This window comes from Fragaria vesca, linkage group LG1 (assembly GCF_000184155.1).
Source record: "Fragaria vesca subsp. vesca linkage group LG1, FraVesHawaii_1.0, whole genome shotgun sequence".
NCBI lineage: Eukaryota > Viridiplantae > Streptophyta > Magnoliopsida > Rosales > Rosaceae > Fragaria > Fragaria vesca.
Genome location: NC_020491.1, coordinates 9,977,178 through 9,993,229, shown reverse-complemented (window position 1 = coordinate 9,993,229; position 16,052 = coordinate 9,977,178). Strand labels below are relative to the sequence as shown.

General features: G+C 39.6%; 5 protein-coding genes across 6 annotated transcripts in view; 3 read left to right on the top strand and 2 right to left on the bottom strand.

Annotated features, from left to right (window-relative positions):
* Positions 1 to 354, bottom strand: part of LOC101294592 (L-ascorbate oxidase homolog) — a 3,487-nt gene extending 3,133 nt beyond the window's left edge. Inside the window, exon 1 of the mRNA XM_004287907.1 lies at positions 19 to 354. Coding sequence (XP_004287955.1) covers positions 19 to 159 — 141 coding nt within the window. The 5' untranslated portion in view covers positions 160 to 354. The remainder of the gene's footprint in view (positions 1 to 18) is intronic.
* Positions 355 to 2,809: 2,455 nt separating this feature from the next.
* On the top strand, positions 2,810 to 3,788 carry LOC101294297 (aquaporin SIP1-1-like). The gene has a single exon (XM_004287906.1). It carries the CDS (start codon positions 2,884 to 2,886, stop codon positions 3,607 to 3,609), a length of 726 nt encoding a protein of 241 aa, XP_004287954.1. The 5' UTR covers positions 2,810 to 2,883; the 3' UTR covers positions 3,610 to 3,788.
* Positions 3,789 to 4,699: 911 nt separating this feature from the next.
* Positions 4,700 to 5,707, top strand: LOC101294008 (aquaporin SIP1-1-like). Its single transcript, XM_004287905.1, has one exon. It carries the CDS (start codon positions 4,824 to 4,826, stop codon positions 5,547 to 5,549), a length of 726 nt encoding a protein of 241 aa, XP_004287953.1. The 5' UTR covers positions 4,700 to 4,823; the 3' UTR covers positions 5,550 to 5,707.
* Positions 5,708 to 6,499: 792 nt separating this feature from the next.
* LOC101293518 lies at positions 6,500 to 8,172 on the bottom strand. Of its 2 annotated transcripts, XM_004287904.1 has the most exons (3): positions 7,994 to 8,172; positions 7,223 to 7,506; positions 6,500 to 7,109 (listed from the first exon to the last, which is right to left on the bottom strand). In XM_004287904.1, exons 2-3 carry the CDS (start codon positions 7,460 to 7,462, stop codon positions 6,876 to 6,878), a joined length of 474 nt encoding a protein of 157 aa, XP_004287952.1. In that variant the 5' UTR covers positions 7,463 to 7,506; positions 7,994 to 8,172; the 3' UTR covers positions 6,500 to 6,875. The 2 variants fall into 2 exon arrangements, with proteins under 2 accessions (XP_004287952.1, XP_004287951.1); XM_004287903.1 differs by lacking the exon at positions 7,994 to 8,172 and having other exon boundaries at positions 7,223 to 7,901.
* A 1,576-nt stretch (positions 8,173 to 9,748) lies between these two features.
* LOC101301145 (polygalacturonase-like) lies at positions 9,749 to 10,936 on the top strand. The gene has a single exon (XM_004289125.1). The coding sequence runs from the start codon at positions 9,749 to 9,751 to the stop codon at positions 10,934 to 10,936; it is 1,188 nt and encodes a 395-aa protein (XP_004289173.1).
* The last annotated feature ends 5,116 nt before the right edge of the window (positions 10,937 to 16,052 follow it).

Genomic DNA, 16,052 nt, shown 5'->3' with positions numbered 1-16,052 from the left:
GAGAGAGAGAGAGATTACCTGCTGTTTCACACCAAGGGGATAGATATCACCATAGGTGACATTCCAATTGTAGAACCTATATGGATCTTCCCCATTTGTGAAGCTCACAGTAAGCAAAGCAACCAATAAGACACAACACACACTAGTGTAGAGTCCCATATGAGATTTCTCTTCTTCTCCAAAAACCCAAATCTTCTATCTTTTCTTGAAAGCAATGGAGATGACAAATGGGGCTAATGAAATGCAAGGAAGAACCTTCAGGAAGAGGTAAAGATTCAGTCTTTGCCTCTCTTTCTCACTGGAAAGCCCTCACCTCCCTCTGCTTTTTCTTTCTTCTTTTTCTTTGTGGGAAAGAAAAAGAACGTGTTTATAGAGGATCTCAGAAGCAGCTAGTCTAGTCTGTTATCAGTATCATAATGCTGGATCTGTCTTGGCTTTTTCTTGATGGGATTTGGTCCTTTAATTTTTAGAAAGAAAACAATGGCCAATTTGTTAATGTGTATGAGCTGTATCTCAATCCATATGTAAGGAAAGAAATAAGTGTGTTCTTGGCATCTTGCAGTCACTGCCTCAGTCCATACCGCGTATCTTGGGTTGAGTGAAGTAACCTAGATTTTTGGTCATTTTTCTTTGTCAAAAGAGGCGGTTTCTTTGATTATTTGGAAAGTGTAGAAGGAAAGTCATTTCCTTTGGTTGCTTCCTTTCCTTTTGTGGAGATCATCGGAGTTAAAAGAGTTTAACGTTAACCATGAAATTCATGGTAACGTCTTAATCCGCATTATTGTGTTGTGTTTTCATAATAATGTCTTTCGGGGGACACATCTCATGAGATTAATAATACAAACTCGATATTTTTAGAATATGAATTTAGGGTTAGATTTCGGATTCAGATGTAACAGGTTCTGCATAGTACCTGTGCATCTGCAATATGAGTAACATGTCCTATGGTGGTATCTTATATCATACCAAGACCCTTGTCTTTGGTATGCAGACAATATAATAGTGGATTGGTTAGTCCTAATGACTTCAAGCACTGAATGCAGAACTCCGACAATGAAATCAGAGTGATGCCTATGCATTAATAAAGGGCAACAGATCTTACTGACCCCGGGAAGACTTTGGTTCCAAAACATTAACATAAACAGCAAGCTGGCAATGTACAGATTTTATATATGTTCGTATTCTATTCTTATAGTCAAGAATCAGGATTAATCTACTTCCCATATTCACTAAGCTACTGAGCTCCTTCTGTTTCATGGCTTTTAGTGGTTCAGCAATTTTGTTTAAGCAACCCACCGACACACTTAAGTGTTTTCTAATCCGTTGATAACCTGATATTTTTGTTAAATTGCATATGTTTCGGTACGGTCACTATTACCAACTCAAACCCCACTTGATTATTGCTCTGGATTTGGTAAGGTTATCTGTGTTAATCCCCCAGTGATTTTGTAGCATAAATAATTGAAACTGACGCGTTTTCTTGTGTCATTAGCATTTACTAGGAGGAACTACCATGAGGTAATCAACCTCATCTTCTTCCAAGTACTGCCACAAGTGTCATCCTGGTTTTGGACTTTGGTTATCTAGACCCAAAAAGTTATTTGCAAGTTGGAGTATGTATTGGCCCCAGAACTGAAGAAACTTTTAGCTCGGGCCCAAACTATTATTGAAAGCCCAATTGTGTGTTCTCTCTCCTTTTTTTTTTCTTTTTTTTTTTGGAATTAGCTATCTAATGGTTTGGCAGATGTTGTGGCAAACTATGGAGCTGCTGTGATTGATAGTTTTGGCAGACATGGCTTCTTTCTTCAGCCACAATCTTGCATGGTTTCATGTTCTCGTACAGGTATCTCCTATTCTTGATACGAATGAGGGGATAGAAGAAAGAGAAAGAGATCAAGATAAGAAGCCGGGGTAATTTGGTCAGAAAAAAATATAAAAGGTTAAAAAATTTGTTATAGATCTATGAGAATTTTAGAATCTTATCTTGTTAGTGGCAAGAAAATCCCCGAATTTAGGGCTAATAAGAATTTTCCCCATATAATAACATGATGACACAAAATCTGACATTAAGCTAGTGGATTTGAATCGAGCATATTCTTGACATATACATGGATATGGACTAAGAGAAATTTAAAGAAAAGATTCACCATTTTCCCATATCTATTCTCTCATCATAAAACTGAGGATATACTTCCTCGTAGCCAAGCTAGCTCCTCGTAACCAAATCAAGCTAGTAAGTTCCTTCTCTTATTTTGTAACACTTTCTACTTAGTTTCCATATAATTGATGCATATATCTAGTTTAGTAATGTATCTTTTTTTAACTATTAAATCATGTCCACGGTATAACCTTCTGAAATGTTCGATGTTACATCGACTTCTTACAATGGAGATCAAGAGTCGAATTCATACATCTTGCTTGCCGGTAGAATATGTACCACTTCAGGTACAAGTCTCCACACACCAAGCATCGATCATCTACATGAGGCTCACTAAAGCACTTCACATATCAGCCTTCCAAGGTTTTTTCTTCTTCTTCATTTTTTTTTTTTCTTCCGAGAATGCCTTTCCAAGATTCTTAGCAACTCAGGGTTTTGGAGTACCTGATCTATATAGACGCGATTAGTCGATGTCAGCATCCAATATAGAATTGCTTCCCTCACCATGCTTTAACAAATTAGGCCAAAACGTATACCTCGTGCATTCCTAATATTTGTGGGTAGGTAATGTATTGGGTTGAAAACGACATGTACGTTACATTTCACCAACAAATCAAACCACATGTATTTTGTTGTTTGTGTGAAGGGCTGAGATTTTTAGTCCACAGAATAATTTTAAAGCAGAAGACTTTCATTCCCAGAGCCGAAGAGAAAACTCAGAAAAGATGGGGAGCATGATCAAAGCAGCGCTGGGAGATGCAATTTTGACTTCCATGTGGGTTTTCAGTGCCCCATCCATGGGGGTGTTCACAACCATCATAGCTTCGTTTCTTGGAGTCCAAGCAAGGTCCTTGACAGGCCTTTTCATCACCACCATACTCGCCACAACTTTCGTCTTGACTTTCAGCTTGATTGGCAAGCTCTTGGGTGGTGCCAGCTTCAACCCCTCCACCACAGCCAGCTTCTACGCCGCCGGCCTCAGCCCCGGAACCTCCCTTATCTCGATGGCAGTCAGGTTCCCGGCTCAAGCGGCCGGCGGCGTAGGCGGCGCCAAGGCCATCCTGCAGGTGATGCCTAGCAAGTTCAAGCACTTTGTCAAAGGGCCTTCTCTGAAAGTTGATGTGAAAAGTGGTGCTGTTGCTGAAGGGTTGTTCACTTTTTCCCTATGCTTTGCTTTGCTTTGGATTATACTTAGAGGTCCTAAGAATCCAATTGTGCAATTATGGTTGCTTTCTGTGGCTACTGTGGGATTGGTTGTTGTGGGAGGTGGGTACACAGGGCCTTCTATGAACCCTGCTAATGCTTTTGGCTGGGCTTATGTCAATAACTGGCACAACACTTGGGAGCTCTTCTTTGTTTATTGGATTGGTCCTTTAGTTGGAGCAATTTTGGCTGCTAGGGTCTTCAAGGTTTTGTTTCCTCCACCAGAACCAAAGGAGAAGAAAGCATAAACAGAGCTTGAATATTTGATTATGTAGCAGATATGTAGCTCAATTGATGCTCAAGTGTATCCAGATTCTGATCTCTGTGTATCAATGCTGATCAATGAAAGTTTGGTCTGCAAAATTTGGAATGGGATTGATTTTAAGTTTGGGTATTATGCATGGTTTATTTGTTGCCACGTTTGTTTATGCAAATTGCAGTCCGATGAGGACCCATGATAGTGGAACTGATATCCTAGTATTTTTTGAAGCGATACAAGTCGCACTAGATTCGAAATTGACTATCATGTTTGGCTTGAGGCAGACTCTAACATTGTAATGTTCACTACCTTCCCTCACATTTTTCCTTTGTTCACTGGCGAGATCTTTTGCCGAAATACTTTAGCGAACTATGGAGCTTACCGGTTATTTCCTCGCATTTTTTCTTTCTTTTGTACTAATATCGTCTAATCTTCTATGTACATATGAGAGATTCCAAACATAAACTAAGGCCTAGTTTGGTACAGCTTCGTTTTTTAAAAAAAATCAGTTTCTATCTGAACTTTTAGATTTTATAATGTTTGGTAAGTGAAAGAAAAACAGTTTTTTTTGAAAATTACAGATCATTGACAATAACTTTTAGAAACAACCTGAATGTTAATTTTAAAAGCAGCTATCACTAAAAACTAGAAATTAATAAATTTTATCTTGACAGCACTTTTAAAATTAATATTTATCAAACACAAAACTGATTTAATTTACAACTGATTATTTTCGCAGTACAATAGTAACAGTTTTTTTTTTAAAGTCACTACAATACCAAATTAGTCCTAAGTGTCTACGTAAACTGACACCAATAAAAAGATGTAAAAAGATTAAGTGCACCTGAAAACATGTGTATCTAAAGTCTTTTTACACCTTGTAATTTAATCAATTGTTAATATGTATATATATAAATGCGCGTAGATACCACGTCATCAATCAATAGAAAAATTGACAAATGAGTTAACCAAAGAATACGATTGATTCATTTGGAACGAGTAAAGGGTATCTGATGATATTTATAACAATCAAAGTAAAATGACTTTAATTTGATTCATATTTCGGAAAAATTTGATTCATATTCAAAATGTTTGTTTGTTGTAGGACGGCTGAGACATATGTGGGGACATGTCACACATGTAGGACCAAACAAAGCAGAAACACTGCATTCTGAGAGGGAGTGAGAGCCCCAGAAAGTTAGGATGGGTAATCTGATCAAAGCAGCTGTAGGAGATGCAATTCTGACTTCCCTATTTGTTTTCGTTGCCCCAATCATGCGGGTGTTCACAGCCATCTTAGCTTCATTTCTTGGATTCCAAGCAAGGTCCTTGATAGGCCGTTTCATCACCACCATACATGCCACAGTTCTAGTCCTGATATTCAGCATGATTGGCAAGCTCTTGGGTGGTGCCAGCTTCAATCCTTCCACCACTGTCAGTTTCTACGCTGCCGGCCTCAACCCGGGAACTTCCCTGATCTCTATGGCAGTTCAGTTCCCGGCTCAGGCCGTCGGCGGAGCAGGTGGCGCCAAGGCCATCCTGCAACTGATGCCTGAAAAGTATGAGCAATTTGTCAAAGGGCCTTCTCTGAAAGTGGACTTGAAAAGTGGTGCTATTGCTGAAGGGTTGTTCACTTTTTCTCTTTGTTTTTCTCTGCTTTGGGTTATGCTCAAGGGTCCTAAGAATCTTATTCTGCAAATATGGTTGGTTAAAGTGGCTACTGTGGGATTGGCTATAGTGGGGAGTGGATACACAGGGCCTTCAATGAACCCTGCTAATGCTTTTGGCTGGGCTTATGTTAATAACTGGCACAATACTTGGGAGCTCTTCTTTGTATATTGGATTGGTCCTTTAGTTGGAGCAGTTTTGGCTGCTAGAGTCTTCAAGATTTTGTTTCCTCCACCAGAAACAAAGGAGAAGAAAGCCTGAAAGGAGTTTGAATATGTAATTCAGTAGCAGATATATGAATCTCTGCTCTCTGTATATGAATGTTGTGCATTCATTCAATTAAGGAAATGAATTTTTTAGAATTTAGATCAAGATTAGATTCCCTTCTTTCTAGTTCTCAACTTCTCATCGCCTCTTGCTGCAGAATTGGGAAAAGACTTTAGCTTTTATATAAAGTTTGGTTTTTTATGCAATTGTAGATCTAGATAGAACTAATTTTAATTGAAAGGACTATCCCAAGTTATGCAAAAGGATGATCAGGGAAGAAGAGGCATCTGATTCCTTCAATTATTGGGGTTGTTGGGCGGTGTTTGTCAGTGTATGAATCTGGTCCCCAGATATTTGTTCCTTTGCATAATTTGGTGTTAGTACAAATGAAGTGGCTCTTTATCTGCTCAACACGCCTCAAACTCGATTCCAGGAGGCACATAAAGTGCACCGGCCAAGGCTATACTCGTTAAATAAAGCAGGTTAGTATTCGTAGCATGGAACATCTACGGGCATCACATACCTGTTATCGCGTTACAAATCAATATGCGGCCATAATCACTCTAAGAAACTGTTCGGAGGGTCTGTAACCTCCCCATATGCTTGTAGTTATGATTTGCATGCCGAAACACAGTTTCCTGCAGTATACTTACTTCCACCAAGTTTTCAGGTTTGAAATTGTGACTATTGTTTGGTAGTGAAGACACAGGCTTAAGCACTGTATAGTCTCCTAGTTCGGGTCACCTTAGAAATTCCACTACAAACTCTAGTTTGGGCCATTTCCTGAAGTGTTGTTTGTTTTTGACAGAAAAAATGACACCCCAGATTTGTGTGTTTCATACCTGCCAGAAGCAGTCTTCAGTTATTTTCCAATGGGATTTGTAAATAAGGAGAGTTTACTGGGCTTAAAATTTCAAAAATAGTGAAAATTGTTACCCCATTCTGTAAATATACTTTGAATGATCAACTGAGGTTGAGAGAATTATTGATAGTACACGCCTCACTGCTTCAGTAATACACTAATACAGAAGTGAAGGGAAACTCAGAACTGAAAAGAAAAATCTCTCTCTAAATTGCAAAAAATACACAATACAAAGCAAATTGGAGCACCATATCAAAGAGATTCTTGCTCACAACAACAAAAGCTATAAAATTGACATGTATGAAAGTCTTCCCATCATATTGTTTCTGATATCTGTGATCATCAGGACAATAGGGGCAGACAGTAGCAGTGTGGTCAAGAATGACCACAAATGACTTGAAGTTGCAAAGGGGAACTCTTCTCAGTAGCTACAAGGTCATATATAGGACTGAGAGATCCTAAGAACATTGATGATCATGATCATCACCATGAATGACACCTAATAAAAATCCATCATAAGACCAGAGATTACACAGAGAGGTTCTATGTGGAAGACGATCTAAGCTGCAGTTCTTGCTTTGCCATGTGCAGTCACCGTCTGGCATCAATATGAGTTTGGTCAACCTGATCTGACCAGTTCCTACCATCTGTGGTATTCTTTCACCCAATTCAACATGTGATTCATACTTGGCCTAAAAAAATATCACAATTGAAACTGGAAATAAATAATTCATGTCAAAAGAGATCTAGAAGTACACTATATTATTGGCCAAGAAGTACTAAAAGTCTAAAAGTTCTAGTTTACCTGGCAAAGATGGCACCATTTACAGAGCAAAAGAAACCATGTTGGTGGAGATGAGTTGTCTAACAACATGAGCAGATTCTCTATGAAGCTTAAGCCATCACTTCCAGTATGGTATCCAACTCCAGCACTTGAATCTTGAGTTTGATTCATGGCTTTAAGTGATGAGTTCCAAAATTGGTGCAATGTGTCTTGGCTACCCATGTTTGCTATTTGGTTCATCAAGTTCCTCATCAGAACCATTTTGCACAATAACTCGATCCAAGTGATGACATTCCTCAGCTCCACTGAACAAAACCAGATTGTATGCATATGATGAGGTAATTAAACTTAGAGGGCTGGAGGTATATAGAACTAAGAAGTATGGATTATCAGAACTAAATTACTATAACATACTATTATTATATAGCCGCCTATTTGAGTGACGATAACACCTGAGTACTTAACTGCATAACCCACCTCGCCCTTACACATATACGCAAGTGAGATTTGAACCGATGACTTTTATAATTTCAATTTAAGTTAGTTAACCAACAAGTCACGACTCACCGACAAAATGCATACATTAAAAAGAACAAACTCACAATGCTATAATATTCAATAATCAATGATAGTTAGGCTTAGTGCAAATCTCATCTTCCATTGGAGCAATCTAAATATCCATGGAATCATACAGAACAAACAATAAAACAAACCAAGAGAGGAAACAACAGAATATATGTGCATTAAAAGGCGAAAACTTAACCAGAAAGAGTCGAAATTGAGGAAAGGTACCATGGAGCTGGAGGAATCAAAGAGATTCAAGATGCAGAAGATGAAGAAGTTATATAGAAGAGGCCGGGTGGCTAGAGGAGTACTCAATCGGATTAAGAACGAGAAGGTTCAGACAAGGCCATGATGATGAACAGTTCTCTAATAAACCATTACACTTCGCTCTTTTACTGTGACGTCCCATCCATCCCGACTATGAACAAGGCTTAAATAATAATCGGCACAACCAAAAAGTAGGTCATGGTTTTTCAGATTCATTGAACCTGGCCAAATAGTGAGGATTGCACTTTTCTGTTTTCTCTCTAACTTGGCTTTGCTTAGCTGAAGAGAATAATTGTGTTATGGACACAATGATAAAGCCAAGAGCCAACCATGCATGCCTCGTAATGTTTTTCATGTATTCCCCTTCGTATGTACTAGTATTCTAATACTTATATATACCAATACCAATACTATTACTGGTACTAGTATTCCTCTTCGTCTGATTTCCTTGACCGGCATCGATTATGTGCATGTTCCTTGGTTGTCGAGTCTTTCAGATTTTAGGTTAGGCGTTGGATTGTTCTGGAGTTTGAGGAGGTCAAGCCATCTTCCTCGGTGGGCGGTGGATGGATTGGTCTCTAAGGATCTGGTTGATCTTGTGGAGGAGGAAATCACATTGCCGGTTTTGGCGAACGAAGGCCTTTCTCCGACAACATGCTTCGCCGGCGCCGCTGCTTTGTTCCGGCGGAGTCGATGAAGCACCGATATGGGTGCCCAGAGTAGTTCTGGGTCAGATATGGGTGCCCAGAGTAGTTCTGGGTCAGATATGTGTGCCCAGAGTAGGGTGGGTTTGGACTCCTGTGGGCCTAATAGGAGGGAGGGGCTTTCTCAAAGACCTAACTATTGTTGGGCTCGAATCTGGGACTCATGAGGTTGGCTTTGGCTGATTTGAGCTCTGTTTCATTTTTGAATTAGAGGCCCAGTTACATGGTTAGTGTTCTACACCCTTTTTGGTTGCCTTCGTTTTCTCGGAGGTCACTTCTCGCTCTCCTAATATGGTGTACTGTTTATGACACAACAAAACTGTCATTTAAAAAGCTTTGCATAACATTTTGCAGCCGTCATGCTTTTTTACATATGACACTCATACACCGTTGTTAAAGGTTATGTTATAACGTTTTTGAAACATCGTTGTTTCATGCTCCCTTACATGACTACGGTATAGACGGCGAAGTGGATGACGTTTGATAAACGTCATTAAAGCCCTAGCATGACGTTTTTCTAACGTCATTGAGACTTTTTGTGTAGTAGTGGAAAGACACGTACACACGGATATGGGTTTTTTCTTTACCTTGAATTTGTATTCTATAAATTATAAAAAGATTTATTTACTAAGGCCAATAACTTGTATATATGTAATTTACTATTAATAAATTAAATAGTTGTTGAGTCTAAAATGGGTCAGGAAAGCTGTTATTCCTCCTCCAATTTCGGACGCATATTTTCTATACTTGACATATTTGGAACAAGCTAGACCATCAAAGCAGTGTTGTAAAAGAGGCAATTTTTATCTTTGGGGCCTTAGAATTCGGGGCATCCTATTGAAAAGGTATACAATTATGTTTCTTCACAAGATTATATATAGAGTACCCTGCGTCCAAAACCAACAAAGGTCTCTGGTGGTCTTTGCTTTATTTGTGAAGACTCCCGGGGTCCAAGGATCGTCCGGCATCATCACCAGATAACAAAACCAACAAAGGGGAGTGTCCGTACAAGATGGGTCTTAAAGTGATGAATATCATGGCGATATTCATGTTCTTGTTGCTAGCAGCTACAGCTAATGCCCAGCCCCGTACCATCTTTGACGTGACGAGCGCAACATATGGTGGAAAGCCTAATTGTGATATTACAGATGCCTTAGCACACGCTTGGAGAGATGCTTGTGCTTCACCATGGCCGAGCAGACTCGTTGTTCCAAGCGGCACATACCGGTTAAGAGGAGCAAACTTTAAAGGTCCTTGCAACGCTCCTATTGAGGTGCAAATCCAAGGAACGTTGCAAGCTCCCGAAGATGGCCACCAACTCGTGAACTCGGATTCCTGGGTTGCTTTTCAGTACATTGACAGGCTCTTCTTAACAGGAGGAGGAACTTTTGATGGCTCCCAAGGTCGGAATAATTATCGTGCCATTAACGTGAGGTTCGACTTCGTCACCAACTCGGCAATTCAGGACATAACTTCCCTTGACAGCTCAGGTTTCCACTTCAACGTTTTTATGTGCCATGATCTTACATTCCAGCGTTTAACCATCCAAGCACCAAAGAAGAGCTCGAATACAGATGGAATCCACATTGCACGTTCATGGAGAATCAACGTAACCGATACAGACATCGGAACCGGAGATGATTGTATCTCCATCGGTGATGGCACTAAGAAGCTCATAGTAACCAATGTTAATTGCGGACCAGGCCATGGAATAAGCGTTGGAAGTCTTGGAAAGTATAGTGATGAACAACCGGTGTATGGCCTCGTTGTCAGGAACTGCACCTTCACGAACACAACAAATGGTGTGAGGATCAAGACATGGCCGGGGTCTCCCGTTACCGGTTTGGCCTCACACATACACTTCGTGGATATTACAATGAACAATGTGCAGAACCCCATCATAATAGACCAAAACTACTGCCCAGGGCATACTTGCAATCAACAGGGTCAGTCGAACATTAAGATTAGTAACATCAGATTCAGGAACATCAGAGGCACATCTGCATCTCAAGTTGCCGTCAACCTCGCATGTAGTCAGACCTTACCATGTGAGATGGTGGAACTGATAGGCATTGATCTCGCATACAGTGGAGAACACAATCGACCTATCTTATCTCAATGTACTAATGTCGTCAATCCCACAATTGTTAACGTGAGGGACGCTCTTGCTTGCAAAGTGCAGACTACCGAACTAGATTAAACCAGAATGACAGAAGGAAGCAAAGAAGAATGATCCAATATAAGCGTCCATTTCCCCCAGTGTTAACTGTTCATGAATTCCTTCCTTAATTTTGCTTACTGTACTGAATCGATTGACGAACATCGATTGATCCGATCCAAGTGTTTTTTATCTGCGAGTTGATGATTAATTACTATGTCCTCCATTTTTTTAGGTTTTATTTATTGTACCGAGTATACAACAATTTGAATACCTCTTAATATATAAATTTGAAACTTTTCAATTTGAGATTAACAAATTAGCACCTAATGACATAAAGCATCATCAGCCTCGACGAGCTAGAGTTTTTTTGCAGACCAAGCTAGCCATTCCTTGTTGCCAATTGCCATGGGACGTAGGGAGGTCATGAATAATTACATCCTCAAAGATTATGCAAGAATTATATGCAGATTACGTACTTGATTACCAAAGGATGCGATCTGGACATAATATCACAAGAATCTCTCCCCAAGCTAGAAGAGAATTTCAATGCTAGATTGGGTTTACTACGAAGTATGGACTTATTCCTAAACTGTTAAGGGCCTGTATGGTAAAAGGAAAGTGAATCTTAGAAACCCTACTTCAATAACAAGTAATTTTTCCCTAGGTTGATTATGCAAAGACTCTCATACCCTTCTGTCCGATAATATGTCATGCATACTTCCATTTGTCTTAAAATTCTTAGTAGCTAGGTATTCTGCAACGATCTATGTGTTATCGATTTATAATCCCAAGTGTTTGATGATCATCAAGGTAGGCTACAGCTAAGTGCAGAGAAGCTTTATATATATGTCTATCTAATTAAGACAACCTTTTGGCTTTTGCATAATAAAATCTAGTTGGGGCACCTACTCATACCGACCTCCAGTATTCTCATATACTTGGATTTCGCTTTTAAGCCTTCATATATGTATGATGTGGTACTTGGGAGGACAAGTTGGTCCAAATGTCCAATTAATCGATCTAGTCGGTGATCGACAACCCCTTTCTTCCTTTTCTCAATGATTTTGTTTGTGAATGTCGTCTAGGTACTTGGGTGGATTGTATGATACTGTTTTCAAGAGAATTTCTTTTATGTGTTATGGGCTTCCATATATGATTTGTGTATTGGGATTCGTTTGGCATCAGGTTTCTGAGCCTCAACATTCCGGTTTAGCACTCTTCACTACCTCTGTGGCGGCGATGGCGACAACAATGTTAGCAAGCATGGGTGGAGAATGTACATGGTAGATTTGTTAGTCTTGCTTTAATTTATTGTATTCTGTTGTAGGGTAACCGACCCATAGATTAATGAGTTGTTGGTCTCCTCTCACTTTTTCTAGTTTATCGAGTTGGAGACCCATGCTCTTTGTTGTTATCAGATTTTTGACCTCGCTTTTTTCAGGTTTTGTAATTGGGCATGTCCATTAATTAATAAATTGTTCATTTCTCTCTTTAAAAAAAAAAAAAAAAAAAAAAACAAGATCGTCCCAGTGGGTTTATGCTAGGTAGCTTTTCAGATTGGCAAACCCTAGCAGAGAGAACAAGCCTACAACGTCCTGTTATGCTTGGCCACACCAAAAAAAAAAAAAAAAAATCATGAAAAACGTATCAAACTTTGTAACCGATGCAATTACCTCCCGCAAGAAATGTGTGACCAGGCTTATCTCGTGAGAGGTGAATTGCAATAAGACATCCGGGATTCCGGCCGCCTCATTAAGTATCTTTCACCGCTTCTTCGCCGAAGTTAAACGGTCAAACTCTTTTTTTTGGCAAAGTTAAACGGTCGAAATCTAATGGAATCCCGGTGGGTTGAGAGGATGACCAGAAAACAACTATTAGATTAAGGGGGCATACGTACATAAACACAAAAACCGTTTCAACTGGTGGTTTCGTTTTCATGACCAATCGGCCTTTTGCCTCCCTTTACGCAGCAAAATGATGTGTGGAAAGGCCAAAACCTTGCCAAGTCAATATTAATCTATAAGGCAGGTCCAAGAAGAAAAGTCCATTTATCATATGAAACGGGTTTCAGGGTCTATATATAGAGCATAGACATCCTTTGAGAGCAAACAGCAGGTAATATAGGTATGAGGATTCCTCTATCAAATTGGGTCGCCCACTTTCCTCCCTTCTGATTCTAAGAAAGTTAGGGATATGAAGCATGTATGTCTGTCTCTCTCTGAGCCGCAGGTGTGGGTTGATAGCAATTTTGGGGAAGAAGATGGATCGAGAAGCAGGCTCTCAACACAGATGGAGCTAGGAAGGTGTAAATCTATTCAATAACGAAGGTATTGGCGCGTCTCAATTTGAAGACACGGCTATGTAGGCTTAGTCTTGTGTTTTGATTGAGCCGCGTCAATATCTCCTTTTGCACCTCTCGATCTCCATCTTGATTTTATACCAGAAACATCATCACGGTATGCCCTTCCTCATCCCCTCTCATCAATTTTTATATATTGATCAGTAGCTGCGCAATTGATTCCTCACTGTTAATTTACATGGCATCTACATCTACCTTCTGTGATTTCTAATGTTCTATTATATGATGTTAAGTAGATTTGCAAGGAGTAGATCAGTGAAAGACCTTCGGAGTCTCCGGCATACATTTTCGGCTCCATAGCTAGGGTTCAGTCATATAACTCCTCATCAGAGTGGTGGTAGAGAGATGTAGAGCATTATTTGGCAATTTGATGTCAAGGTGAGAAAAGCATGATGTTGCTGATTGTCATCAAGAGAGTAGGTAGAAAATTTAGGGCGCCTGGCCTTATCTTCAGTTCTCCACTAGCATTATTTATACTCAATTATTTTGTCTAGGAAATGAAAAGAGCTTCCCTCAAAATCGTTTTAAATTGAAAAAGATGGAAATGAAAGCATGAAAGAAAGCTCGTTCATATATGATGCTAACAGAAAGAGATAGATCGATAAATATGAAAGTGGCCTATATATTTACACACCCACAAAAAAATCTTGCTGGAACCTTCTGATGATAAATAATGGAAAACATGTTCCGTATTATATGCTCATCAAAATTTGCATAATCGCTTTCAGCCAGTCTGGTCAACTGATGAAGATACAGGCTTGAACATTGTTTGCCTAAGTCGTTAATTAAAAAGCGTAAATTGTTTTCTGCACAGCAATATTTATAAACCAGTAATATTATTGTACCAGATTTTGGCTATATTACCAGATCATTCACACGTTTTATTCAGAAACAGAAGAAGAAAAATCACACAAAAATCTAAGGAACAGTATAAATGATAGAGACTGGAAGAGATCGAACACAGACAGCAGGAATCATTTATGGTCCAAATGCTAGCTATGCAGATCAATGGATGAGCGAGCAGCTGGTGAAGAGGGAACCATAACTACAGCAAGTTCATCAGTAGGGTCGGAGAGTTTGTTTTCAGCTGGGGTTTACATTAAGGGTATATTTCAACCATTTCTGTCAATTTCCCTTAAAATTATCTGCAATCCCAAACCCTAGAGCTAAAGAAGTTACTGATCCAACGGCGGATCTGGGAATAATTGTACGTGTCTAATCACTATCACAGGGTTGACGAGTAGAGCTAGCTATAAGCTCAAAATGTACGTACTGACCAACTCAGCCCCATTGCTCTATTTTATAGTAGTGACTACACATTCCCTTACTATGCTCGATCGATCCCTTAATATTTACATTCTCATTTTGGAGATGCTCTCGTCTCTTTCTTTTGTGTATGTACGTTGAAACCAGGGCTCTCGATGGCGATGGTTCTCTGCATATATGACCCGTTCTGGATTCGTACGAGGGAATCAAACATCACTATCTCCATTCTCCAATATCGCCGACCTCTCTTTCATCTTTGAATCGGGGAATTATATATGCTTGCTCACATCGTCTAGACTTCGAGGTTTTTCGTTTCCTTAGTTATACATTGATGTCATAGAATCATCATAATTGCATCATAAGCTGGTAGAGGAGGGATCGTTTACCAGTGTTGTTGAGTTGTGGCATTAGGTGGGTGTGTGGGTCCATGGAAAAGAGAGAGCTGTTAGATGTGCTTGTTTGACAGAGATCTATTGCCAATGGGCCAATTTTTTTCGATTAAATGGGCCATTTTGATGCTTGATGATTTTATTTTATTTTACTTTTTCTGCTATATTTGTCTTTATTTCTAACAAAATCAAAATCAGAGTCCCACTTTGGAGATATGCCTGGATTTGAGGTAAAATTCACGGGCATCTTTGTTTTTTTCAATCTTTACTTTTCCTATCCTTTTAAGAGTATTTGATTGACTTCTCTATAACAATGTTCAAAGTACCATTTCTAAATAAAACCACAGTCGTTTCTTCAAAACTTTTCCAAGGGAACTTTTTGTTGTTGCCGTCTTGTTCATTCCAAGAACCCAAATAAAGTTGCTTAGTTTTATAATGTCAAACGAAAATAGTAGATGATTTGAAGGAAAAAATAAAATAAAAAATTGTCTTGTGTGTAGGTCAACAAGTATTCGGAGGGTAGTGGTGGCTCCAGTGATTGTGCCCAATGGTCACAGACTGGGTTGATTGAGCACATGTTCGGAAGGTTGGTCGTCCCCATGGTTGTCGACGACAAATTAACCTTGGAAGATCTGGTTGGGTGTCGATCGGGTTTGAACTCCATGTTCCATTGCGGCTCTGCAGGTGGCCGAACGAAATAGGTATGTTCGGTTTTGGGCAACGCCAGCTTGGGTTTGGGATTCGTTCTTTGGGCTTAGACCTGGTCTCAAGCTAGGAAAGTGGGCCTGGGCTCGTGGACCAGATCAGCAAGGGTTGGCAGAGGGGTTGGAGAGGATGGTGAGTTCACACCAACAGTAAAGGAGTGATGTAGCATGCTCAACATTACATGGTTTTGGAGTTTTATTAGTTAACTTAGGTTGTGTTACCCCAAGCACCTATGTTGGCTGCCATAAGAGTGTGTAGTATCGTTAGCAATCGAGTCGTTGATTTATGTCGAGTCAGTTTTATTTTTGTTCAGTTTTTGGACTGCTTTTATTAGTTGTTTCTCTTTATATAAGTTGTAGTATCGAGTCATTTGCGTAGTGGATGATTATGGAGGTCTATGGCCCTCAAGCGTAATCTTGTAAGATCGTGATGATGT